General features: G+C 44.4%; 2 protein-coding genes across 2 annotated transcripts in view; one reads left to right on the plus strand and one right to left on the minus strand.

The window, feature by feature from the left end:
* Rftn2 (raftlin family member 2) overlaps positions 1 to 4,704 on the minus strand; it is a 56,620-nt gene extending 51,916 nt beyond the window's left edge. The window contains exon 1 of the mRNA XM_051153831.1: positions 3,998 to 4,704. Within this exon, the coding sequence (XP_051009788.1) occupies positions 3,998 to 4,136 (139 nt within the window). The 5' untranslated portion in view covers positions 4,137 to 4,704. The remainder of the gene's footprint in view (positions 1 to 3,997) is intronic.
* An 8,996-nt stretch (positions 4,705 to 13,700) lies between these two features.
* On the plus strand, positions 13,701 to 15,681 carry Mars2 (methionyl-tRNA synthetase 2, mitochondrial). The gene has a single exon (XM_051153832.1). It carries the CDS (start codon positions 13,710 to 13,712, stop codon positions 15,468 to 15,470), a length of 1,761 nt encoding a protein of 586 aa, XP_051009789.1. The 5' UTR covers positions 13,701 to 13,709; the 3' UTR covers positions 15,471 to 15,681.
* Positions 15,682 to 26,981: the final 11,300 nt, after the last annotated feature.

The following is a 26,981-nucleotide window of genomic DNA, read 5'->3' on the forward strand; positions in this document are numbered from 1 at the left end:
GATGTTTTTCAGCTGGTTAATAACCAATCTCCCCCACATGGTGGTTCGACTTCTAAGGGGATAAACATCACCTTCTCTCTCACAAGCCTTTTCTCTTTACCCACTTATGATCTAAACAAACAAACAAACAAACAAACACCATGTTTATCTCTCCTTCAGAGGCAGGCAGATCTCTGTGAGCTTGAGGCTAGCCTGGTCTTTGTAAAAGTGAGTCCTGGACAACCAAGGCTACACAGAGAAACCTTGTCTAAAAAAAAAAACCAAAAAAACCCCACAAAAACAAACAAACAAGCAAACAAAACAAAACAACAACAACAAAGCAAAGCAAAGCAAAACAAAACAAAGATGTCAGGAATCACCAGAAGACCAACTAACCAACAAACAAGCCCCCCAAACAAACAAAACCCCCCACACAGAGAGCGGGAAGAGCAGGGAGAACAAGGGGTGAGCACAGAAAGTAATAAAGAGAACGGGAAGTTTAAATTGTTTGTTTTCTGGTTAGATTTGGTACACATCTGTGTGTGTGCACATGCGTGTGTGCATGAGTACTTGTGTGTGTGTGTGTGTGTACATCATGTGAAGGGCAGAAGCCGACGCTGGCTGTCCTCCACAGTCACTTTCTACCTTATTTTTTTTTGAGACAGGCGTCTCATTGGATTTGGAGCTCACGGATTGGCTAGGCTGACAGTGCTGTCCAGAGCTTTGCCTGCCTGTCTCCCTGGTGCTGGGGTACGCTGGACACACCTGGCTTTTATAGGGGACACCTTATGCTTGTGAAGCAAGCATTTTACTGACTGAGCGCTCTCCAGCACCTGGCTAGATGTTTGATGAGGGGGTTGAGAGAAGAGGGCAGTGACAGGCGAGTCCACCCGTAACAGAGGGACACCTTTGAGCCGCCTGTTCTCCTATGATACACACACTACCATGGCAGCTTGGTGCAGCAGGACTTGCAATAAAGTGACTGGGAAGGGGAGAAAGGTAGAACTGAAAGGTAAATAAAAAACTTGTTCAAGATAAATTGCAACAGTTTGAGCAGGACCCCTGGGCCCAGATCCGCCTGTCACAATGTTCTTGTAGGTTTCTAGGACCCTCTGGATCCTTCTATTTCCCCACTCTCCCGTCCTTCTCTCACCTAGAGTCACAGTAGGATGTCCTCCCCTCTGTCTCACTTTCCTGATAAGTGAAGACATTCATGGGACATGCCAGTAAACTTCGAACCCCTACCCAGATCTAGCCAATGGACAGGACATTCTCCACAGTTGAGTGGAGAGTGGGGTCTGACTTTCACATGAACTCTGGTGCCTCATATTTGACCACGTCCCCTGGATGGGGAGACCTGGTGGCACTCAGAGGAAGGATAGCAGGCTACCATGAGGAGACTTGATACCCTATGAGCATATACAGGGGGAGGAGGTCCCCCTCAGTCACAGTCATAGGGGAGAGGGGAGTAGGGTGAAGAAGGGAGGGAGGAATGGGAGGATACAAGGGATGGGATAAGAATTGAGATGTAATATGAATAAATTAATAAAATATATTTAAATAAAAGATAAATTGCAACAAAACATAGGGACTTGGAAGTCTCCTCCTCTTTAAACTTTATTCTCTGTTCTATGACTTCCATTTAGGAAAAGAAAAGAAAAAACAAAAAACAAAAAAAATGAGGAGAGTAAGGGACGGGCTCATTGAGACACACACAGCTGTCACCAGGCCATCTTGTTTCCGCCTAGGTTTCTCTCTGTGTGGTAAGTCTGGCAGCCAGGAGCAGCCACCATTCATTTGTCTTCCCAGAAATCCCAGGAAGGGATGGCCTGTGCCAAGCAGAAGGCTGGCATGTGTTAGCCCACCCAGACTCACTCTCATAGACACTGGAGTGGCAGGCAGGTGGCTGTCAAAGACTGGGAGGAGAGAGGCAGGGAAACTGCGCCTGGAAGAGGGGGCGGAGCCGGGCTGGGACACAGCATCCTGGCTTCTGAAGCAAAGGCGCAGGCAAGACCAAAACAAACGGTCGGTCGAACAAAAACCCCAAACAAGAATATGTGGGAGAACCGGGAAGAAATGGGGCCGGAGACCAGGCGCCTGCAGCAAATGGGGAGCAGATGCTGCGGAAAGACACGGCGCTCGAGTTAGGGGGCACACAGCAGAGGCGCTGGCGCTCGAGTTAGGGGGCACACAGCAGAGGCGCTGATGCTCGAGTTAGGGGGCACACAGCAGAGGCGCTGGTGCTCGAGTTAGGGGGCACACAGCAGAGGTGCTGGTGCTCGAGTTAGGGGGCACACAGCAGAGGCGCTGGTGCTTCACGGTGGGATTGCCCTTTGCAGCGTCTAGAGTGGAAGGTGGGAATTATACTCCTTTCACGCAGAAAAGGTTTCTGTTAACAAAACCAAAATGACTGTTGAACAAAAGCTGCGCATATTCTCGGTCCAAAGGTAATCGAACTTATACAAGTTTGTTGGAGGTGCTAACATTTTAGAACGGTCTGAATCAGAAAACTTTGACAGCCCTTGAAGTTCTACAGCCCTCAGGTGAGCGTGTGTGAGGTGAATTTGGTTCTGGCCTAAGCGCCATGAAGGGCTTGCTTCTGCATTCTCTGCATTTATCAGCAAGCCAATCTGTACTGATAAGGAAAAGCAACAGAGTGAATCTCCACGGTAGAAGCACCCTGGCCCAAGGATTTTTTTTCTCAAATGACTTTTTTTTTTTTTTTTAAAAAGGCACGTAAAAATTCATGATTATTTGGCTATTTTTCCACCAGCATCAACTTAATCCACTTTAAATTCACACAACAAAAAATAAAATTGCGAATATTAACTTTTTTTTCTTTTGGTAGCCTCATCGTCACTTAGATCTTTAGGTCAAAATAATTGGTGAATATATTCGAGGCACAGGCATTGATCTTATGTGTCTCTGAATTTTGCTTGCTGGCCAGCTCAATTTTTTAACAAAGAAAAATGGGCTGCTCTTGCTTTGTGCACAAAGATGCACTGTTTTCAGAGCAAACCAAAAAAAAAAAAAAAAAAAAAAAAAAAAAAAAAAAAAAAAGGGAGGGGGTGGAGATGGTGGAGAAGACTAAAAGCAATATCTATTTGGAGAATTTAGTTTAGTTAGTATAATCTCTATTAAGTAATGAAATGTATGGCTTGAGAGAATTAAAATTAGCCTTGCAATTAGAACTTAAGACTAGTATTTGGGAAACTCAGCAAGCAAGTTTCTTTGAATTTCAGTTCTTTCTCTTGTTTTAGCACATCATAACTAAAGATGCAGTAAGTTTTAAGCACTGTTCTGTGCCTGTGTGTGTTTCAGGGTCTGTGACAGTATTCAGCGGTTCCCCAAGAAGGGAGGCAAAGCCTTGGGTCAGTCCCTTCCCAGAGCTGCCAGCTGGCCTTGTTTGTTTGTGTTTCCAACTTTTTGGAACAGAGTTTCTCTGTCCGGGATGGAGCACCCAGCAGAGGCAGTGTCTTCCAGTAGGCTACTTTACCCCTTAAAACAAAAACAAAAACAAAAACAACTACTTTTTTTCATCTTTAGTTTGGTCGAATGTATCATATGAACAACAGGACCACACAACTCAACACACTGGCCACCTCAGCGAAGTTTTCCACAATACATACAAGGAGCCCTGCCCATAGCCTGCAGCCCTTGCCTTTCAAATTTTTTCAAGACACAAGCTGTCATTAAGGCTACAGCAATTTGGCCTAGAAATCAATCATTTGTCCTATTTGCTTTAAAAATGAAAGGAACATTTCTAAGAATTTTACTAATTTTGTATTATACACATTAGCCAAGTTAAAAAAAGAACAACCAAAACAAACAACAAAACAAAAGTCTCCCCAAATATAACTGAAAAACAAAGCGTCATTGTTAGACGGACCAAGCAATTTCATTATGAAAAAAAAAAAAAAAAAAAAAAAAGCTTAAGAATCCACAGGTCCACACTTCAAAACATTAGTATTCCCTTATTTTGGAAACAGATAATAACTACAATAGAAATATGCAGTACCTTGTAAAGTAAAATCCAGCAGTGCATACTCATAAGCAAATTCCGTCTTTGTCTCCACTTGCGGTCTCTTCAGGGTAGAAAATATTTTTCCAGGGCTGCTTTCGTCCGGGTCTTCCAGCTTCCTCAGTCCGCACCCCATGGCAAAGTCTGCAAGGAGTTAGATTGCAGGGAAGAGCCAGAGGAGCGACAGCAGCCACTCCTGTTGTTTAAGCTGCGAAAAACAAAGTTTAGACTTAACTTCTTCGATTTGGTTTTCAGCGAAATGATAGGTAGCCAGCAAGAAAGCGGCGGGTCCAAGAAGAGACGCTGGGGACTTCATCCATTCTTCTGTAAGGCCACGGAGCCCATGGTTTAGCCCAGCTTCGGGAGGCTGGGCTGGAGCTTCGAGGAGCCTCCTCGCAAGCTGCTGCAACTTAGCGGAGAATTTCCATGCCACGTCAATTTACAGCCAGCCAGCCCCCTACCAGAGTTCTGCCGCTCGGGGCACCGACAAGGCTTTGTCTCACCCAGTTGGCTGAATGGAGAAGGGCTGTCCAGAGACGGAATTAAGGCAAAAGTGCAACTCGGGTGTAAATTAGCTACAGATAGAAGATAGAGTCAGTCAAAGTGATGCGGTTCGTTCTGTTTTCTCTGGTCTGTCCAGTGTGGGAGCTCTCTCTTCCCTGCTTCTCTAGTAAGGGAGCAAAAGGGAGGGGGGAGGAGAGAGGAAGGGAGGGAGGAAGAGGGGGTGGAGAGAGAGAGAGAGAGAGAGAGAGAGAGAGAGAGAGAGAGAGAGAGAGAGAGAGAGAGAGAGAGACAGACAGACAGACAGACAGACAGACAGACACAGAGACAGAGACAGAGACAGAGACAGAGAGACAAGAGACTGAGAGATTGGTTCTCAACGTGGCTGGAAACACAATTAGTTCCAGAGAGGAAGTGAGCTTTCTGAGGAAACTCTGGAATCCAACAGAACAGTGGAAAGAAGGAGAGAAAAGAAGCAAAGTACTTTAGACCTAGGTAGAACTTTTGAGCATTTCTTTCCGCGTAGAGTTTCTTGGAAAAATGTGCTGATTAAAACCAAGGGGGAAAAGCATAAAAAATAAGACATTTTCATAAAAAGATTTGAGGAAGAGGATAACAGAGTGAATATGGTCAAAGTATGTTGTATACATGTATAGAAATGTTACTATCATTTATTTTTTATTTTATTTTATTCAATTATCAATTGCCAATAAAAAAGAAAAAATAGTTAACAAGAAAAAATTCTTTACATAATTGAAGAGACGGGGCAGTTACAGGAGAGATTAGTTGCTCCAACATTCTTGGCTTATTATTTTACTTACTTTTGGGCATGTGTGTGGTTCCCTACATGTGGGCAGGGGTCCTTGGCCACCAGAAGAGGGTCAGATCCTTTGGACCCAGAGTAACAAATGGTTGTCAAGCACCATGTGAATGCTGGGACCATAGCTTAGGAGCAGCCAGCGTGCTCAGGTCTGTCCAGCTCAGCACCCATGGTTTGAAATGCCTGGATTAGAGGACTTACAGTAGTCACTGACATTACTACAGGTCTCAAAAAGCCTTAGGTTAAAAAAAAAAAAAAATTTAAATGTAGATAACTTGACTCATTCAGTCTTATAGTTTACCCAAGGTCAAGAATAATTTTTGAGGAGCCATTGCAATGCATGTTTGCTGTGCTGTGTCACGCCCAGGTCCACAGTGCTGTGTGCTTCTGAGTCCTGGAAGCGGACTGCTTGGGTGCAGACTTTTCCTGCTCACCACAGCCATGCTCTCGCAAGTTACTTTCTTTGGTCACCAGTTTCTTTCCCTCTTAAAACGTCCCTAGTGGTTCTTCTGCCACAGGATGGTTTCAAAGGCCGAGAGATAACCTCGTATTCTGTCTCAGCGCTCTGCCTGCAGAGAGCAATGCATTTGTCAACATGTGCACCTAGAAGACAGGGCTGGCAGCCGTGACAGGAAAGAAGTGATTTTGGCGCCATTCTCACTACTTGCAAAAATAAAATCCTGATCTTTGAGAACCTGAAGAATGCCAGTCTGCAGAAAAATTTCAGTCCAATTAAGTGTGCACACACAGGAAAACCCATAAGGGGAGCACGTGTGGATTGTTTAGCTGGCAGCCAGATCACTGTCCTCTTTTGTCTCGTCCCTCTGTCTACTTCCCTCTAAGTATCTCACTTCTCAAAAATGCTTTGTATAGGAGACCATCCCGTAGTCTTCATGTTCAAGGGTGGCCATGGTCAAGAGAAGGGAATTCTGGGTAAGTTAGATGAGTCACACAGTAGGCCGAGCGAGGGACTCATCTGGCTATTTATAGAGATTCCTGCTTACCTCAGTTCACATGCTCTTTGTAGACTATTGTGCTATCACAGAGCGACAGTGGCATCTCCGCTGGTCAGCAGTGCCAGTCACAGTGCCTGGAAAATCGTTAAATACCCATCAAGCTCATCAAGTGCCACCATTTGCAGGCATTCAAAAACCAGTGGGGGCTCGAGAGATGGCTCAGCAGTTAAGAGCACTGACTGCTCTTCCAGAGGTCCTCACAACCATCTATAATGAGATCTGATGCCCTCCTCTGGATGCAGGTGTACATTCAGGCAGAGCATTGTATACATAATAATAAATAAATAAATCTTAAAAAAAAAAACCAGTGGGTGCAAAGATGACTAAACAGGGTTTGTCCCCTAGCGGAGCATATGGATGAGTTCTCAAGGATGAGTGCATATGGACTGGCACAGGGGCGTGGGAGCATGTGCCTGGAGAAGGGAAGCACATAGCTAAGGCCAGAGTTGTCAAATAGCATTGCACGTGTGAGCAACATGAGCCGTTGATTAACAGAACATAAAACATGAAAGAAAAAATCTAAACTGGGAATGAGGAAAGGGGTACGCTGTAGTGGGTGCTGAGTGCTATACAGATAGAACTTAGATTTTACTTTGTTGGTGATAAACAAATAACCAAATGGGATCAAAGGACATCCATTTTCATATCAGATATGTTGTCACTGGTACAGCCTGTGGAAGATGCTTTAAATAGCGCCTTTTTACCATTATGTATAGTTACTATTATGTATTATTACGCAATAATAATTGTTGTTACTCTGTGTGTGTGTGTGTGTGTGTGTGTGTGTGTGTGTGTATGTGTGTGTGTTTGAGACAGGGTTTCTCTGTGGATCCCTGCCTGTCCTGGAACTCACTCTGTAGGCCAGGCTGGTCTTGAACTTGGAGATCCACCTGCCTTTGCCTTCTGAGTGCTGGGATCAAGGGTGTGTGCTATTACCACTGTCTGGATGACAATACGGTTCCTTAAACAGGACCTGAAGAAAGAGGCCAATGTCTGGCATCTCAGTGTTTGGGGAATCTCATGGGGTCCCACCTCTAGATGAGGAGCCACAGGCAACTGAACTGCTGAAAGAGGAAGAGTTAAGTCTTCCCCAGGGATGAGCCCCTAAATGGTTACCCAATGCCCAAGTGACCAACGCTGAAAACACCCATGCAGGCAACACTCAATGGACACAATGGGTTATGTGCACTATATACAATATAGTGTAATATAGTTTAATACATTACACATACATGCTTATGCACACAGGTGTGTAACAGCAATACAAAGAAAGATCCCATAAACTTGAGAGGGATTGAGAGAGACGTGGGAAGGGTTGGAGGAAAGAGAAGGAGCGGGGAATGATATAATTATATTTTAATAAAAAATATAATAGAACGAAAAAGCAGGAAGCATCTTAGGGATGCTTCAACACCTGTACATCAATAAATGTTATGAATTTGATAAATGTGCTCAAGGACAGAAATCATATGATCATTTTGATAGATGCAGAAAAAGGTTTTGATAAGATCCATCACCCCTCCATGTTAAAAGTCCTGAGGAGAGGAAGGGTGGGGCTGGGGGGAGAGGAGGAAGAGGGGCTATCATCAGGATGTAAAGTGAACAAATATATAAATAAAATTTAAAAAGTCCCAAAGAAACTAGGAATAGAAGGGACATAGCTCAACATAATAAAGGCTACATATGATAAACCTCTGGTGAATATTATATCAAATGAGGAAAAATTAAAACATTCCTATTACAATCATGCTGAGAGATTCACTTTCTCCACCCTTACTCAATATAGCACTGAACGCTTAGCTAGAGTGATAAGAGAAAACACAATAAAAAATAAGCTGGCCTAGAGGGATGGCTCAGCGGCTAAGAGCACTGACTGCTCTTCTAGAGGACCCAGGTTTGATTCCCAGCACCCACACAGCAGGTCATAACCAAAGCCTGTAACTCCAATATCTGATATCCTCACACAGACATACATGCAGGCAAAACACCAATGCACATAAAACAAATTATTAAAAAAATAAAAAGAGATACCAATATGAAAGGACGAAGTCAAAATATCTCTAACTTACAGATAACATGATTCAATACATCAGAAACTCTAAATACTCTAGCTGGCATGGTGGCGCACACCTTTAATCCCAGCACTCAGGAGGCAGAGGCAGGGATCTCTCTAAGTTTGAGGCTAGCCTGGTCTACAGAGCAAGTTCCAGGACAGCCAGGGTTACACAGAGAAACACAGTCTCAAGGAAAAACAAAACAAAACAAAACAAAACAAACCAAAACCCAAAAACACTTTCAGCAGAGTGGCCAAGAACAAAATCAACACAGACACAAACCAGGAGCTGCCATCTATGCCAATGACAAACGTATTGAGCAAGCGATCGGGAAAACAATAGCCTGCACGTCTTCCCTTGAATTAAATAAACCTAAGCAAGGACAAAGAAGACTGCGACAATGAAAACTTTAAAGCACTGAAGAAAGAAACTGAGGAAGTCGAGATGGAAAAACATGGGCTGGGACAGCTAACCTTGGGGAAAGTCACCCTAGAGAAAGCACTTTATGGACATACAATACTTAATTACTCATCCGACGATGGGCTCTGGAGCGTTTTCGCATTTTTGGATATTGTGAACATTAGTGATGGAACTCTGTGCCCATTTGACTGGCCAAAATGAAAACACATAACATCAAACACTGAATTCTTTCAAGGAAATGTTGCTTATAAGAGTGTAAACTTGGGCTGGAGAGATGGCTCAGAGGTTAAGAGCACCGACTGCTCTTCCAGAAGTCCTGAGTTCAATTCCCAGCAACCACATGGTGGCTCACAACCATCTATAATGTGATCTCATGCCGTCTTCTGGCAGGCAGAGCACGGTATACATGATAAATAAATAAATCCCTAAAAAAAAAAAAAAAAAAAAAAAAAAAAAGAGTGTAAATGTATTTACCTGTGATGGAAGAAGCTTGGCATTCTCTTGTGAGGTGGAACATTGGCAGCTCTTTATGATCCAGCAGTTTCCTTCCCAGCTACACAGGAAGAGAGATTCCAGGTAGCAAGAGACATCTGAGCATGCAAATAGTGATGCTGTTCTGACAGCCCCAACCCTGAGCTGCTTGTGCACGTGAACTGTTTCCCTCAGGGCACACTGTTACCCCTCGAAGGAGAGCCTCAGGGCATCTGGTTATTTCATTTACAAGACTGGAGAAGAGAAGTGTGCTCCAAAAGTTGTTGTCAATTTGATATAAGCTAGAGTCATTTAGGAAGAGGGAACGCCAACTCAGAAAATGCTTCCATCAGATTGTAGGCAAGTCTGCTGGCCATTTTCTTAATTAGTGATTGTCGTGGGAGGGCCCAGGCCATGTGGGCAGTGTTGCCCTGGGCAAGCCATGACACCAAGCCAGGTAGCAGCGCTCCACCACGGCTTCTGCTTCAGTGCCTGCCTCCATGTCCCTGCCTTGAGCTCCTTCATGATGGACTATAAAGAGTAATCTATAGGGGGCTGGAGAGATGGCTCAGAGGCTAAAAGCAGCTTCTGCTGGCTGCTCTTCCAAAGGTCCTGAGTTCAATTCCCAGCAACCACATGGTGGCTTATAACCATCTGTAATGAGATCTGATGTCCTCGTCTGGCCTGCAGGCAGAGTGCTGTATACATAATAAATAAATAAATATTAAAAAAACAAAAAACAAAAACAAAGGCATGTACCACCATGCCCAGCTTCTTAAAAAAAAAAAAAAAAAAAAAAAAAAAAAAAAAAAGAGTAATCTATAATAAATCCTTTCCTTCCCGTTTTTTTTTTTTTTTTAAATCATCATGACAATAGAAAACAGACCAGGACAAGTAGCATGCTCCTGTGCGGAAGCACTGACTTGCTGGCAATGGAAATTACAGAAAGAGTTGATGGAGAACCTGATTTGTCAATTAGGTTTGTCTTATTCAATTCCCCATGTTTTCTATTTTTTCCTTTCTATTTTATTGGAAACAAAGTTTTCATATTGTACATTCTGATCACAGTTTTCCCTCCCTTATCTTCTCCCAACCTCCCACCTATTCAATTTCACCCTTCTTTCTTTTTAGAAAGCAAACATGCCATTTAGCAGCCAGAATAAAACAAAGGAAACAGAAAAAAAAAAACCCCAAAACCAAATCAGGATGCGTGCGCACACATACACACATACACACACACACACACACACACACACACACACACACACACACACCATAAAACACAAAATTGGAAACTATAATAGTGAAAAAAAAAAAAAAAACCAAAAAGCCAAAACAAACAAAAAAATAAGGTAAAAATGAGCAAACAAGCCAGAGGGTGGTGGAGCACACCTTTAATCCCAGCACTTGGGAGGCAGAGGCAGGTGGATCACTGTGAGTTCGAGGCCAGCCTCGTCTATAAAGCAAGTCCAGGACAGTCAGGGTTACACAGAGAAACCCTATCTCAGAAAAAACAAACGACAAAAAACAAAAAAACGAGCAAACAAAGCATTGTGAGACACAACATCTCTGAGACTATTATTGAGTTTGTTTTGTGTTGGCCATCTATTGCTGAGCATGGGGCCTCCCCTAAGTGTAATTTATATATCTAGTAAGACTCCATTAGAGTCCATTGGTTATCAACTGGAAATAGCATATGGGTTACGGATGTGACCTTGTGTCCATGTCCCCTTTCAAGACTGGGATCCCATCAGGGCCCTATTTGTGTAGGCCCTGTGCATGCTGCCTCAGCCTCTGTGAGTTCATACACGCACCAGTCCTGACCTGTCTGGAAGGCACTGTTTTCTTGGTGTCTCCCACCCCCACTGGCTCTTACCATCTTTTTGCTTTCTTTTCCACATAGCTCCCCAAGGCCCGATGGGAGGAGGCGGATGAAGACATCCCGTTTAGGACTGAGTGCTCCACAGTCCGTCAGTCTCTGCACGTTATCTAGGCGTGGGTCTCTGTATTAGCTCTCATCTCCTGCAGGATGCAGCTTAGCTGATGGTGGCTGAGTGAGACACCGACCTATGTAGAGAGCAGAATGTTGTTAGGAGTCATTTTATTGTTATTGTTTGTTTAGCAGAACAATAGTATTTGGTTTCCCTGTCGGTCCATGGCCTGTCTAGTCTCAGGTTCTTGGCCCTCTGAGAAGTGGGCTTCATTTCATAGGGTGGTTCCTAAATCCAACCAGGTAGTGATTGGTTACTCCCACAACTTTTGTGCCGTTATTTTTACCAGCGTATCACACAGACAGGTCATCGCTGTAGATGGAAGGGTTGGTAGTCATGTTGGTGTTTAGCTTTCTCTTTAGTAGTATGCAGATTTACTTTCCAGTACCATGACCACTAGCGAGCCCTAACCCCTAATGTTTAACTTTTATCTGCTTTTACTCGCCTTTTGCAAACCGGTGGATCAACCAGAGCACGCAGACAGACTACTCAGTTGATGCTTGCCTCCCTTCGGCTACTCCTCTAGAGCATTCCACCAGTACAGCTTCTTAGTCATCACAGAAAGCACGTCCAGGTCACCGCCTGTCCTCACCCACCCTGCAGAAGTCTGAATGAATCAACAACGTGGCTGCATCTTAGGAACACAACGTTGAATCAAAAAGGTAAGATGGAGACTACAAGTAGCACTGACCTTAAAAAAAAAAAAAAAAGGTGGCTAAACGTCAGCCAACAATTTTACCTAAGTGCATGGTTGCTATACAGAAATTCCAATGTGCAAGTGGAAGCTCAGGGCAGGTAATACTCACGGGAGGAAGAGAGTGGAGAGGGGAACAGCACACACATCTAAACTGCAGGGCATCTTTAACTTTCTTAACTGTTGATGTGCACTGGAGAGCTCAGTAAGGCTGAGATGGTTGGACTGGGGCCCCAGTTTCAGCCCTAGCAGGTCGGGAAAGGGCCTCAGAGTACGTGTCTAACAGAGTTCCTGGTGTGTCCCATGCTGCTTTGGGAATCACCCTAACTCAAACACCAGGTCAATGCATGTGACAAAAATTTATTGTAATCAAGCCTCTGATTGGTCAGGGCCGCAGAACAGTCTTGGGAGCTGAGCTACATTGCTGAAGGGAGGTTGTACAGCATATTTCGAGGATGAGATCATAAAGCGAGGGGGAGCAGGGTGGGCTACAGCATTGTCCAATCATATCTGCCATGAGGGGTTGAGCAAGGGAGTTTCCATCAATCAGGGCAGGAGTAGGTCCTGTGTTGTCCCCCTGCCCCCCACTCGGGTTGAGAACAGTAACTTAGTTGATTCTGCCCCTAAGATGGAGAAGATGTCCTTGAGATGTCTGGACTGAAGACAATTGCCTCCTTACAAGTTGTCCCTGAGATGGCTGGACTCAGACAACATCTCCTTACAACAGGAGCTGTTCAGCTATTGTGGAAGTCCCCAGCTCCCCTAGAGCCTGGGACCTTTAACTTAGTTCTTCCTATGATTAAATGGAGTCTGAAGATGAAATGGTCATATTTAGAATTAACTTTCTTTTGCTTGTTCCCAACAATCCTTTGCGAACCACCAACAATACCCAGGGTGCGTGAGGGTTTACAGGTGTTCCATCCCACTTTATTATATGTGTGTATACATTGTTTAAATTAAATGGGGGCAGGGAGGCCAGTTGTAGATGAGAAAATATGCTGGGAGCCAAAGATCAATAATCCAGTTTTGGGTTCCCAAATTCTCTCCTGCTAAAAATTATAAATCCATACTAAAAGCTCTGTCCTGGGAAAACTTTAAGTCTATTTGAGGAGAAAATTGTAAGTGGTTTTGTACAATAAACCTGAAAGTTAATGTTTCCTTATCTGCCCCCCAAGTCACACCGCACTGCAGTCCCTGGATCAGTTCTCAAATCAATCTTTAAGGTTAGCAAAAATGTTCAGATAAGGCATTTCCTTTTTTCTATTGCTTCTCCTTCCCTAAAGTGCTCTAGGAAATTATTTTCCTTTCTTTCAGATTTATTAAAATTCTGATAAAACTTAAATGGTTTTTCAGACTTGACTATCGTCTATGGAGAGGCTGGATTTGTGTCCTGTAATATGCCAGTTAGGGAAAATGCCTCAATTAAAAAAAAATCTTGCCAACAAGCTCAGTCCAGATCCAGAGCAGATACCAAGGTGTAAAACTACGACCCAGAGCACAACACTTCTTCCCTCATCCGCCTTGACGCGTAACCCGAGAGCCAACCACTCAAAACCTCCCGCCGGCTGGCAGCCTTTGCGCGCCGTAGGAAGCCGGCGGAGGAGGTGCTGTGGGCGGGACCGCAGAGGCCAGCGCTCGTCGGTCATTGGCTTCCTGGCCGGAAGCTGCGGTGCGGTCCAGCTGCGCATGCGCTCTCTCACGTGCTCCGGACACCCGCTCCTGGGTCGGGGCGGGCTGGCACCATGCTGCGGCACTGCGCTCTCCGGGTGCTGGCACGCGCCGGCGCCGGCCACGGCTGTCGCCGCTACGGTTCGTGCTCACCGAGCGCCAGCGGCGACGCTCGAGAAGCGCGGGCCTACTTCACCACACCTATTTTCTACGTGAACGCCGCGCCGCACATCGGGCACCTGTACTCTGCGCTGCTGGCCGACGCCCTCTGCCGCCACCGTCGACTCTGTGTTCCCCGCTCTGGGTCCACGCGGTTTTCTACCGGCACGGACGAGCACGGCCTAAAGATCCAGCAGGCGGCAGCCACCGCGGGCCTGGCCCCAATCGAGCTGTGCGATCGAGTGTCCGCCCAGTTCCAGCAGCTTTTCCGGGAGGCTGGCATCTCCTCCACAGACTTCATCCGCACCACGGAGGCTCGGCACCGGGTGGCGGTGCAGCACTTCTGGGGGGTGCTGGAGGCTCGGGGTCTGCTTTACAAAGGAATCTATGAAGGGTGGTATTGCGCCTCGGACGAGTGTTTCCTGCCAGAGGCCAAGGTCACTCGGCAGGTGGGTCCATCTGGGGATCCGCGTACTGTCTCTCTCGAGAGCGGACATCCTGTCTCCTGGACCAAGGAAGAAAATTACATTTTCAGGCTTTCCCAGTTTCGGGAAGCACTCCAGCAGTGGCTTCGAAACAACCCTCAGGCGATCACCCCGGAGCCATTCCACCAGGCAGTCCTTCAGTGGCTGGAGGAGGAGCTGCCGGATTTGTCCGTTTCTCGAAGGAGTAGCCACTTGCCCTGGGGGATTCCGGTTCCCGGGGACGACTCGCAGACTGTCTATGTGTGGCTGGATGCCCTGGTCAACTACCTTACAGTAGCTGGCTACCCAGATGCAGATTTCAAGTGTTGGTGGCCAGCCGCATCTCATATCATAGGTAAGGACATTCTCAAATTTCATGCGATATACTGGCCTGCCCTTCTCCTAGGGGCCGGATTGAGGCCACCACATCGCATTTATGTCCACTCGCACTGGACGGTGAGTGGCCAAAAGATGTCCAAGAGCTTGGGGAACGTGGTGGATCCCAGGACTTGCCTTGATCGGTATACTGTGGATGGCTTTCGCTACTTTCTGCTTCGGCAGGGAGTTCCCAACTGGGACTGCGACTACTATGATGAAAAGGTGGTTAAATTGCTGGACTCCGAGCTGGCAGATGCTTTAGGAGGGCTGTTAAACCGGTGCACTGCCCACAGAATGAACCCTTCTGGGACCTACCCATCTTTCTGTGCTGCCTGTTTCCCCAGTGAGCCAGGGTTAACAGGGCCAACAGTTCGTGTGCAGGCAGAAGACTATGCACTCGTAAGCGCGGTGGCCACTTTGCCCAAGCAGGTATCGGGCTACTATGCTGACTTCCAGATCTATAAGGCTCTGGAGGCGGTATCCAGCTGTGTTCGGCAAACTAATGGCTTCATCCAAAGGCACGCACCGTGGAAACTGACCTGGGAGAGTCCTGCGGATGCTCCCTGGCTGGGTACCGTGCTTCATGTAGCCTTGGAGTGTTTGCGAGTGTTTGGAACTTTGCTTCAGCCTGTTACTCCAAACTTATCGGACAAGCTGCTGTCAAGACTGGGGGTCTCTGCCACAGAGAGAGGCCTTGGAGAGCTCTACTTCCTACCTCGATTCTATGGACACCCATGCCCCTTTGAAGGGAGAAAGTTGGGACCTGACACTGGGCTTTTGTTTCCAAGACTGGACCAATCCAGGACTTGGCTAGTGAAAGCTCATAGGACTTAGGAACTCAGTTCTTACTGGCTGATGGTGAAAGAGCACATGTTTTTTTTTTTGCATTTTCAAGGAAAGTTAAGGTCGTGTTTATTTAGAAAATGTTGTATCAGAGATGAGCATTGTGTCTGTCCTTAAGCAAAGAGAGGTGCAACTGACTAGCCCACCCCTTTTCATTTCTCTGTGCCATTAACCACTGTTCTTTGTTCACCAAGAGAAGGACTGTTGAAGGTGGGAACAAGTTGATAACACTGTTCCTTCCTATTGTACCTTCTTCCAAACCGTGGTCCACTACCTCTGATGGCGTTCTGCTCCTCAGGATAATTTAATTCAGCATGGGCCCTCCTTCAACTGAAATCACGGTTGGAAGTCTCTGACCCGTTTTTTTACTGGTTAGCCCTACTTTAACACAGCGAGTCTCCAGTTAAAGAAACTTTTTTTTTTTTTTTTTTTTTTTGGCTTACCAGTCAGTCCAGCAGTTGTGCCTTGTAATACTGCACTCCATCCAGTAGGTGGCGCTGCTCTCACACATTCAGCTTCTTAAGAGGCTTCAGAAGATGGAGAATTACTATCAGCCTTCAAAATGAACAGACCTTTAAATTTTTACTGTTTTTGTTTTCTTTTTTGGTTTCTCGAGACAGGGTTTTCTCTGTGTGTAGCACTTGTTATCCTGGAACTTGCTTTGTAGACCAAGCTGGTCTCGAACTCACAGAGATCCCCCTGCCTCTGCCTGTCAAGTGCTGAGATTAAAAGTGTGTGTCACCACACTGGGCATTTTTTTTCATAAAGGATTACTTTAGAACCACTGTTATTTTAACAACACACAGATACTAGAATTCTCATTTTAAAACTACTAAAAATAACTTGTACAATAAGCTAACAAGTAAATGTAACAGGTTGTATGATAAAACTATAAAGCTCTTGAGGTACACTGTATTACAAATATTAAATTTCAGGAGCAGTTACATGTATATTTCATCTATAAAGCCCTCAAAAGGTAGTAGTCTATTTTTGATTTATCCATATATATAAATTACCTTATGATTAATTTTGGTCAATCAGGATAGGTAATACAATATAGAAATTATATAATATTGTTATTAGTATATTTATGTCAAAGTAAATTTTGTTGGTTACTTCTCTTTGAGACAAGGCTTCGTTATGTAGTTCAAACTTGCCTCAAATTTCTCAGTTTCCTGCTTCAACCTTTCAGGTGCTGGTATTACAGGTTTTACCACCGTGCCAGTCTTCTTTTAATTTGTTATTAAAGTTTGGTTGTAAGTACCTTATTTAGATCTCTTTGGTTAAATTTATCGAAGGTGATGTTGAAGGGAGGAGACTGTCAGTGTTGCAGCCTGTCAAGGAGTCAGGGCCCTCTCCAAGGCGCTATAAAAGAGCACCCAGGGACGGTGCTGAGTAACAATCAGTGCAGTGATTAGAACAGGGCAGGCTAGTGTCATCTCATGTTAGGGGAACAGCTAGGCTACAGTTTGGAATGAGCTTGCTTTGGAACATCCATTCTAAGTATGGTATCAAGCAGAAAGGGCTTGCCATGGGGTAAACAGTTGTGCTGACAGTTTCTCCAGACGTATTCTAAGTGCCACCATTCAGCTCTAGTGTCTGTTAATTAGCCAAGTGACAGATTGTAGGTTGCTAGGAAACACTGCTTGGAAAGATGGATCATTTCCACAAGTGTTCCTTTGGACTCCTTGTATCATTTTGTGTCTTCAGTCATCCCCGGCCTCCACTTTGGCATGTTTTAGTTACCTGCTGGGATTAGTAAGGTAGACTTATGGGGACAGTCTCTCAGGACTGCGTCGTGGTACAGGGTAGCATGTTTTCCTTGAAAGGAAGATGTTTAGAAAACCAGTAAGAGTGTAACCTCCTCTGCTGAGCCCTTCCTGCAGGGCTGTGTTTGTGCCATGGACCCACAGTGTCGTCCATAGGTGTCCCTCCTTGTGTGCAGTGGAGCTTGGCTTGCTGTCGGCGTTTTTGCAGACTGCTGTTTGAAGGCATTTAACTAGCTGCTGTTAGACACGAGGAGGCTGGAGACCAGAAAAGACGTGGCCTAGCAGCCAGGGTATTCTGAGGAGAAGAGTGTGGTAAATTGGGTCCTCCTCCTGTGGTGATGAGGAAGAAGCTCTGACAGATTTCTATAATAAGTAAGGTAGGTAAAACGAATAGCCTTTGTTGTACACACCTGTGCCTGGCTGGACACAGCAGTTCAGAATTGCCCAGTGCAGAGTTATATTTAACTGGATAGTTTGCACTTCCAAGGTGAGGGGTTGGGGGGGCCGTGTCCACTTCCAGAGGAAGGGAACAAACAAGGAGATGTGTAAGAGTCCCTAATCCAGAAATGTTAGTACTTTATGTGACATCTTATAGCACCCCCCCCTGCCCCCTGCCCCAAATACTCAGGGAGGCAGCATTACAGCACAGTGCAGGGGAGGGTTCAAGGGCTGTCACATTAGGAAGCAATGAAAATGGAGGCTCTTGTGAGAGCTTAGTGGTGGAGCCACTTACAGACATGGAGGGTACCGGGGTCAGTCCGAAGTACTGCCAAACAAACAACAGGTCTCCCCTCTCCAGGCTCCTGCCCTCTAGCTACGAAGTCACAGAAGTTGCAGGTAACGAACGTTATAGTGAATGGTATTATTGTGTACTTCAAGGCGGCTTCTACTAACAAACTGATAGGTTAGGCTTTACAAATTGGAAAAACCTGTGGCTGTAGAAGCAGCGAGTAGACACAGCTTTGATCGATTTTAAATAGACACTTTTCTTGAGAACCTATGAGCTTTAATAGGTGCAGGCAGGCTAGCAGAGCATGAAGTTGGTGTCAGAGTGTGTAAATGCACAGGCTGCAAGTTGCGCCCTTGAGCATGAATTTGTTTAATGGGTTTTGGTTTGGTCAAGGTTCTACCTGTGACTGCAACAGTTCTTTAGACCTAGGAGGTCTGACACTGGAGTGGGTATCAGCTGATCACGCTGTAGGCTTCATAAAAGCACGACTCAGGTGAGAGACAAGACTATAGTGGGGACGGCTTTGTGGCTCTCTGACTGCCCTGCCTCTACCAGGTATGTAGTGGCAATGCACTGCACTGGTGTCGCCTTGAGCTATGGGGGTGGCTAGGCTCCTGAGATAAGACGTGGCTAGTGAACACTGCTGCTTTATAATTTATAATTGCCTCCTCAGGGCACTTTCCCATTGTCCATAGTTCAGCTGAAGAAACGTATGGTAGGTCTGGGTGTTAGAAACTTCGGTGGGTCCTTAGCTTGTCTTTTACCTGAGTTATCTGTAGATAGGTGTGGTCTTGACTTTAGCCACACGTGTTTTGCAGCAAAGTTTCACTAGTTTGCAGGTAGGGGAGGAACTAGGGTCAGATTGGGGTACCCAAGAGCAGAGATTGTAGAAAAAAAGCCTTCAGTTTCCCCTAAAACGTTGAGCAAGCACAGGTGGTCCTGCCCCTGCTTCTGGAGCTTTGGATAGGGCTGGTAACCTTAAACTTGTGTTTTAAAGTTTATTTACTTTTGTGTCTCTGTGTGTGTTAGAACGAAAACAGGAGTGTGTGGGGCGGTTGGGAGTTGGGGGGCGGGAGGGCGTGACTTTGTACTCGTGGGTGTAGGTCTGTGTACTACAGAGGCAATACGGCGGGTGAGGTGTGTGTCCTGACCTTCCTACCTGCTTTGAGTCAGTCTCTTGACTACTGAGTAAGCCAGGCGAGCTAGCCTTTGTATTTTCTGGAGAGTCTCCTGTTTGCACTCCCTGCCTCCTCCTGGGCCTGCGGGGATTATAGGCACTGGTACTACTTTTGTCTGGGATCTGGGGATCAGCTTGGATTGCCAGGCTTGCAGGGCAAGCACTGTTACTTACTGAGTCATCTCTTTAGGCCCAGGATTGCTGAGCTCCCAACAAGGAACACAGCACTTTGGGTAACAGTTAAGAGCTGGAACAGTTAATCACATTTTAAACTTACATGTTTTGTGTCTTATTTCTGTAGACAGGACCAAAGCCCCCAGCTTAACTTGCCAATAACTATTTTGAGTACAGAAAAAGACTAACCAGAGTAAAGGCGGAACTGGCTTCTTTTTCTTAGCTTTTGTGTAGTTTTGGGCTGCCCAAAATGCTGCCTTGAATTCAAGGAGCAACCTAACAGGAAAGAGCTGACCACACTTAAACAGTGTCAACTCATAGTTCATGATAACAGACGCAACTGCACTGTAGGGCTGAGCACTAGGCACCATTTGCTGCTTCTCTGTGTGTGTTGCTACCAGGAGGCTTAGCCAGCCATACCGGGGTTGTCATCAGTTAGCAGGCAATAGCATAGATGCTCCATCCCCAGTGAACTCAGCAGTGTACAGCAGATGTCATGGGTTTAACTATCTAGGCTGTTGTGAGGTGTAAGGATGTTTCAGCAAAGTCTGCCAATCGCAAGTAGAAAACCGAAGCTCCAAATGCGTTCTGCCCTGGTCATTAAGGAGGTTTGGTTTTTAATTCTGCAGAGGCATGAAGAAGACTCAAGTGGGTAACTGGAGGGAAGTGCTAGGGATAACTGGGAATGGAAGATGCTGCTTTTCTCAGTACACAGTGTGGGGAAATGCAACAACGATTCCATTTTACACGAGTAGTTTGTAGTCAGAGTTAGTTTAGAATCACCAAGATATTAATACCCATCCCCCCACCTGTCTCACTGTCTAGCCCTGGCTGTCTTGGTATCCACTACTTAGACCAGGCTGGCCTTCGGCTCAGAGAGATTCACCTGCCTCTGCCAAATGCTGGGATTAAAGGCGTGTGCCAATAGGCCTGGCCAGTGCCTGATGAAAATATTTTTAAAGAGGTAGTTAAGTTTTTGTTTGGACAATTAAGTAAGATAATTTCAGTAGTTTAGTTTCCTTTGAACTGTTCTAGAAGCTTCTACTGGTTACAATCTATAGCCAGACATACAAAGTTCACAAGCTAATCAGCAAAATAATACAAACAATATTTCTAGCCAGATGAACAGGGAAGAAAGCTCAACCCAGAAAATGGGAAAGAAGATTAAAAGGACAAAGTAAAAGCAAAACAGTCTAAGTAGAAAACCTGTAAGATACAAATGAGTAATTGCAATAGTATAACATTTTATAACCTCTGAAGAGATGAGATTAAACAAAAGATAGCTGGCATAGCAATATGTAATGTTGGACAATTCAGGCTTAGGTAAAAATTAGTAAGAACACAAAGGACATAGTATAAAAGAAATAATGCACCAAGATCTATCACTTAGGAATTTATATGATCTTAACAACACAGCCTTAAAGATAAGAAAAGCTAAAACTCCACTTAGGAGTTCAGGAAAATCATGCAGTGAGAAGTGAAAAAGACAGTAACTCAGTAACTATTAGCATTTGAATCTCTAATGCTTATTGCATAATTTATCATTACTACTAAGTGAAGGGACAGGAATTTGTAGCAACCAAGTTTTGTGACTTTAAGTTTTCTTTTTTTCATACAAGCCTCTATTAAAGTAAGTGGAACTGTTCGTCAAATATACTTGATTCAGTAAGTTCTCTCAATTGCGGCCCCCCCCAACCCCCAGCTGGGTGTGGTACACACCTTTAATCACAGCACTCCGGAGGTAGAGGCAGGGGGATCTCTTACGTTTGAGGCCTGCCTGGTCTATGTAACTTTCCAAGCTAGCCAGGGTTGCATAGTGAGAGAGAACCTGTCTGTAAGAAGATGGTGGGAGAAAACCAATAGCTCCTTTGTGTTTTATTTTTTTCCCACTGACCTAGTAAGATGGTGAGAAATGGAGGCACAGAAGACAGTAATTTGCATAGGATTATAGTTTGTAAAACAGCAGGGCCTAGACTCAAAGGGCTTCTGAGCCTTATTAGCACACCATAGCATGAGCACAGCCGGAAATACTGTCAAGAGCATACTGGATCCAAACATCTGAGACGGAAAGTAAGAAAGACCGTTTCACTGGCACACATCAGTGTTTGAAGCTGAGGGGAGTTAGTGGGACAGATTATGACAGTGCCTACAGAAACTTGCAAAACACCCCCCCCTTTTTTTTAAAAAGGAAATGTGGTATACTCTTTTGTATCCTAAACCTGTTTCTATTTTGATGCAAGTTTAGGCAATTTTAGGAACTGTGTAGCCTACACCTTTTCTTTAATATAATTCCTTTCTTTTTTTAGTGCTCCAAGTCCTAGGATTCATTGATTATCCTCTAACTCACAGCTTCTTAGTGGGTCATATAACTAATAAAAATACTGTCATCAGTAAAAGGTTTCTGAGCACACAACCCAATATTCATTGAAAGTCAAATGTGTGAGGAATCCAAGTACCTCTGATGGCACTCACCGGTGCTGCCTTGCATTTTTGCTTGGCAGATGCCCAGCATGTCCTGCAATGTCCACAAAGGCTGCCAGATGAGGTTTGGGAGAGAAATGTTCCCTATAGTTGGTGATGCTGTTTGGGGGACAGGGTTGGTGGAGCCTAGCTGGCAAAGGCATGTCGGGGAGGCTTTGGCATTGTGTGTTTTCCCTACTTCAGTTTGCTGGCTTATGCTTGTGTGTGAAGATGAGCCCTCCACTTCCTGTTCTGCTAAGCCTGCCACCTGCTGCTATTCTAGCCCTTTAGAACAACAAGTCAAAACAAGCTCTTTGTACGTTGCTTTTGGCTATGGTATTCTGTCACAGCAACAGAGAGCAGAGCAGGATGCTGACACCCCAGAGTTCAGATGCAAAACTAGGTATGTCAGGAACTGCTGTATAATTACTATACAGAGTGGTTTTTCTTTGTGCTTAAGGGAATATAATACTTTAAATATGGAGGAAAAAAATCCTTAATATTTTCCAGCAATCATTCCTTAGCACTTAAGGATCAAATCTGCACATTATTGGTTTGTATTGGATCAGAGTATTTGAGTAAAAAATCGAGGTAGAAAAAGGATCATGAGAAGGGAAGAAAGGATGTAAGGGAGACATGAAATAAAGAAATGGAGTACACGTGACAGGAAAGCAGAAGCGGGTTAGTGAGGGGAAGGAAGGAAATCTGGATGCAAAAGGGAGAGAGCGACAGGGGAGGCAGTGAAGGAGAAACGACAAGGACACATGCATGAGGATGTTGGTGATGTAACTGGTTACTTTCTGGGCTAACCTGAAACATTAATAAATAAGTAGCTAGAGAGATGACTGAGTAGTTAAGAACACTTACTGTTTGTTCCTCCAGAGGAACTTCAGATCTGGGCGGGGTGGGGTAGTGGGGGTGGTGGGGTGGTGTGGGGGTGGGGGGTGGGGCTGTGGGGGGGGGTTTCTGATGTCCTTTTCTGGCCTCCACGGCTATTAGGCATGTACCTGGTGCACATACATACATGTGGGCAAAACTTTAAAAAAAATTTTTTTTTTTGGTATATTGCTGTTTTGTCAGCTCCCCTGGAATTGGAGTTATAGACAGTTGTGAGCTGCCATGTGGATGCTGGGAATTGAACACAAGTCCTCTGAAAGAGCAACCAGTACTTTTAACCACTGAGCCGTCTCTCTAGCACCTCTTTTTACTTAAAACAAACAAACAAACAAACAAACAAAACAAAACAAAACCCACCACCACCACCACCAACAAAAACCAAAACTCCAACTCAGCCTAATCTGGAACTCACTTTGTAGTCAGACCAATGAACCTGGAAGAGAGTCCAGACCAACCTCGGGACGCCGCCCCCACCCCCCTAGACAGGCTTCCTCTGTGTAGCCCTGGCTGTCCTGGAACTCACTCTGTAGACCAGGCTAGCCTCCATCTCACAGAGCTCCACTTGCCTTTGCCTCCCTGAGTCCTGAGTGCTGGGATTATATGTGTGCACCACTGTGCTAGACTGGCAAAACTCTTGCATAAAAAATAAGTAAATCTTTAGTGGTTTGAATGAGAATGGAACCCTTTGGGAACGATTAGGTGTGGCCTTGTTGGAGGAAATATGTCACTGGAGGTGAGTGGTGAGATTTCAAAAATCTCCTACCACTCCCAGTGTGCTCCTGCCTCCTGTTGGTGGATCAGATATGCGCTTTCAGCTGCTGCTCCATGCCTTTCCAACCCTCTGAAAAGATAAGCCCAATCAAATACTTTGCCATAAGTTGCCTTGGTCATGGTGTCTTATCACAGCAATAGATGAGTAAAATAATATATAAAAATAAAAATTGCTGTTTGAGTCGCTGACTTGAGTTTAAAATTTTAAAAATAGATTTTGGCTTGGGATTAGGTCAGAATTTCTAATAACTTCTGAAATAACCCTTAACATTTTTCTGCCATCTTATATTATGTCCCCCCCTCCCCAGACAGGGTTTCTGTCACCTTGGCTGTCCTGGACTCACTCTATAGACCAGGCTGGCCTTGAACTCACAGCGATCCTCCTGCCTCTGCTTCCTGAGTGCTGGGATTAAAGGCGTGCGCCACCATGCCAGGTTTATATATTTTTTAAAAAGCAGCATTCTTAGCATTGGAGATTATGAAATCAAAATATTGATTCTATAATATGAAAAATGTTTAAAGATGTTTTATGTGTTTTAGTATCAGTTGTTCAGCCAAGAATCAGCTCCTAAAAATCTACCCATGTTTCCTGCTGGCACGTGTCTGGGCCCGTGTGCCGTGTGCAGGTGTTAGCTGAGAGCCTGGCCCGTGTGCCGTGTGCAGGTGTTAGCTGAGAACCTGGCCCGTGTGCCGTGTGCAGGTGTTAGCCGAGAGCCTGGCCCGTGTGCCGTGTGCAGGTGTTAGCCGAGAGCCTGGCCCGTGTGTCGTGTGCAGGTGTTAGCCGAGAGCCTGGCCCGTGTGCCGTGTGCAGGTGTTAGCCGAGAACCTGGCCCGTGTGCCGTGTGCAGGTGTTAGCTGAGAACCTGGCCCGTGTGCCGTGTGCAGGTGTTAGATGAGAACCTGGCCCGTGTGCCGTGTGCAGGTGTTAGATGAGAACCTGGCCCGTGTGCCGTGTGCAGGTGTTAGCCGAGAACCTGGCCCGTGTGCCGTGTGCAGGTGTTAGCCGAGAGCCTGGCCCGTGTGTCGTGTGCAGGTGTTAGCCGAGAGCCTGGCCCGTGTGCCGTGTGCAGGTGTTAGCCGAGAACCTGGCCCGTGTGCCGTGTGCAGGTGTTAGCCGAGAGCCTGTGAAGCTGCTTTTCTCCTTCTGCCTTTACAGGGCACTCAGCACTGAGCGCAGGCGCAGCGCACACTGAAGGCACCGTTGCCTGCAAGCTGTCTCACTGCATCAGTTCTTTATGTACAGATCAATAAGCACATTCATCAGCATACACATGTGTTTTAGGCTTTAGTAAATGGTATGATATGTGTACAAAAGGGTTGTTTTAAAATAAATGTATGATTATCAGTAAGTGTTTGGCTTGTATATACTATTCTGTGTATATACTAGTCACATAAAAATATCTTAGGTGACAAAGGAGTCACAAATGGAGTAAGTTAAGAATCTGCTAAAAATGAAAGTATCTTGTCATAGTCATGAGGCTAAGTGTTTTGAAATGACATTTTCTCAACATTTTATACATTTATCTTTAGACAAACATCAATATGCAAGTTTATTTGAATGAACTATTCTAGTAACAAAGCTAGAGAGTTTATTAGAGGCCACAAACACTGAAACTTTATTTCAAACATTCAGTTTAATACAAATGAACATATTAATAAAACTCATCTACTTACTAACAGTTTAAGTTCTATGACATTTTTTTTCTAAAAAGACTGCAGAAACTAGGTCTTTTGGCTGTGGTTATTACCCATTCTAAATGCCACATATTAGATAATTCTTGATAATTTTTATTTCATAGCATAGTCATTATGTTCTCATCTCTTTAGAAACTTTATTGTGAGCTGCAAAAAGAAATAGTGTCAATTTTACATTTTAAAAGGAAGGTAGCTGTTTTGTTAGGTAAGAGTTTCACTTCAAGGAAGTGGGGTGAGACCATCTTTATTTAGGTCCCAGCTCTTATGTAAAACACATTTTAAGGAATCAAATGTTTTTAAATCCTTGTTAACTAGGAAGGCCAGGAATTACTTTTGGGTTTAAAATGACTTCTTTAGGATCCAATTTGAATGTAAACAGACCTTAGCAGGGTATGATGCTGTTCAGTTTTTAAAAAAATGCACAATAGGTAATGAATGACCTGTTGACAGACGCTTTTATATGGTAGTTACTAGAGGAATTTGTAAAGGCTTTCATGAGGTACAAATCTTCAATCTTAGTAAACTATAATTTGTGATTGACATTTTATACTTAAATTCCTATAAAGCTCATTTTACAGAAAGTCCCTGTATTGTATATAAAAGCAAACTTTTTTAGTATTAAATTCTGTTCTAGTTTCATTGTGGATGCCTGTCTGTCTGTCTGTCTGTCTGTGTCTCTCTTCCTCTCCTTCTCTACCTTCCACCCCATCCACATGCTGCAGACTGAGCCATGGTCTTGTGCATATTAGGTAAGCATTCTTCCACTGATCTATCTTGCCAGCAGGTGTTTATTTTTAACTCATTATTGGAATCTAATTAAAACAAGCTTACTTTGACATAACAGAAGTTTGTAAGTACTTACAAGGTTAGTTACTGAAAATGTGTGATAGTGGCATGAAAGATGGGCCAGTTGGAGTTTCATGCCACATTAAGAAGGAATTTTATTTGGATGCAAAGGAAACATTTTAAACATTTATTGTGACATTGTTTTGACCTAGTATGAAATATACAAAACAGTAAGTTAGTGTTCAAGGGAATCTTTTTAGTTAAATAAACCATTGTTCACCTAAAATCAGTCACACTAAATTTTGAATAAACTATTTTTGGATGTAATGGTGCCATACATGAGTTTTTTAGCCTAAGGTTTTCTCTAATTCATGGACATCGTATCCACAGCTGCTAACTCCGACAAGAACAGACTGTATAAGCATACAGTGGTAGCTCAGGGTAAATTTATTAGGAAACCACTGTGATTTTAGATAGACAGGCAGGAGTCAGAGGGAAAACTTGCTCCTTAAAACCAAGTAATGAGAAAGGGTTAAACCAAATGATCAGAAGTCGTCATTGGTAAGTTTGTTGATGACTGTCAAGCATGGAAATGTGTGTGTCTGAGCTCAAAAATTTAAAACAAACTCCGTAAGACTATATATGCAGCCAGGCCAAGGCTTAGACACCTCCTGTACATATGGGATTTTTGCTGAGTTTATTTTCATTTTTCTTTTAACATCAGGATAGTAAATCCTGTAATTAAAAAGTTTTTACAGTTTGGAGTAGTCTGAGCAAAATACTATTGCTATTAGCACTTTGCTTTTTACAGAGGGCAGAAAAATATGCGCATTAGTATCTTTTGAAAATCTGTCTGCATGCTTTTATATGTGTTAAAAACCTATGGGTGTATACTATGTAGCTTTGTTTATTTTGGTGCTGAAAACAAAGATCCTAATATGATTAACACGAAACACAGTATATTAAATCTTATCTCAAACTGTTAATGGGTACTAAAGTTACTCTTCTATCTCCAGAGGGAAGAGGATGGATTTCAGCGATAC

The sequence above is a fragment of the Acomys russatus genome, chromosome 12 (genome assembly GCF_903995435.1).
Source record: "Acomys russatus chromosome 12, mAcoRus1.1, whole genome shotgun sequence".
In the NCBI taxonomy this organism is placed as follows: domain Eukaryota; kingdom Metazoa; phylum Chordata; class Mammalia; order Rodentia; family Muridae; genus Acomys; species Acomys russatus.

What these genes read in the sequence shown, in the direction of transcription:
- Mars2 (XM_051153832.1), top strand. Translation starts at nt 13,710, where the DNA reads ATGCTGCGGCACTGCGCTCTCCGGGTGCTGGCACGCGCCGGCGCCGGC.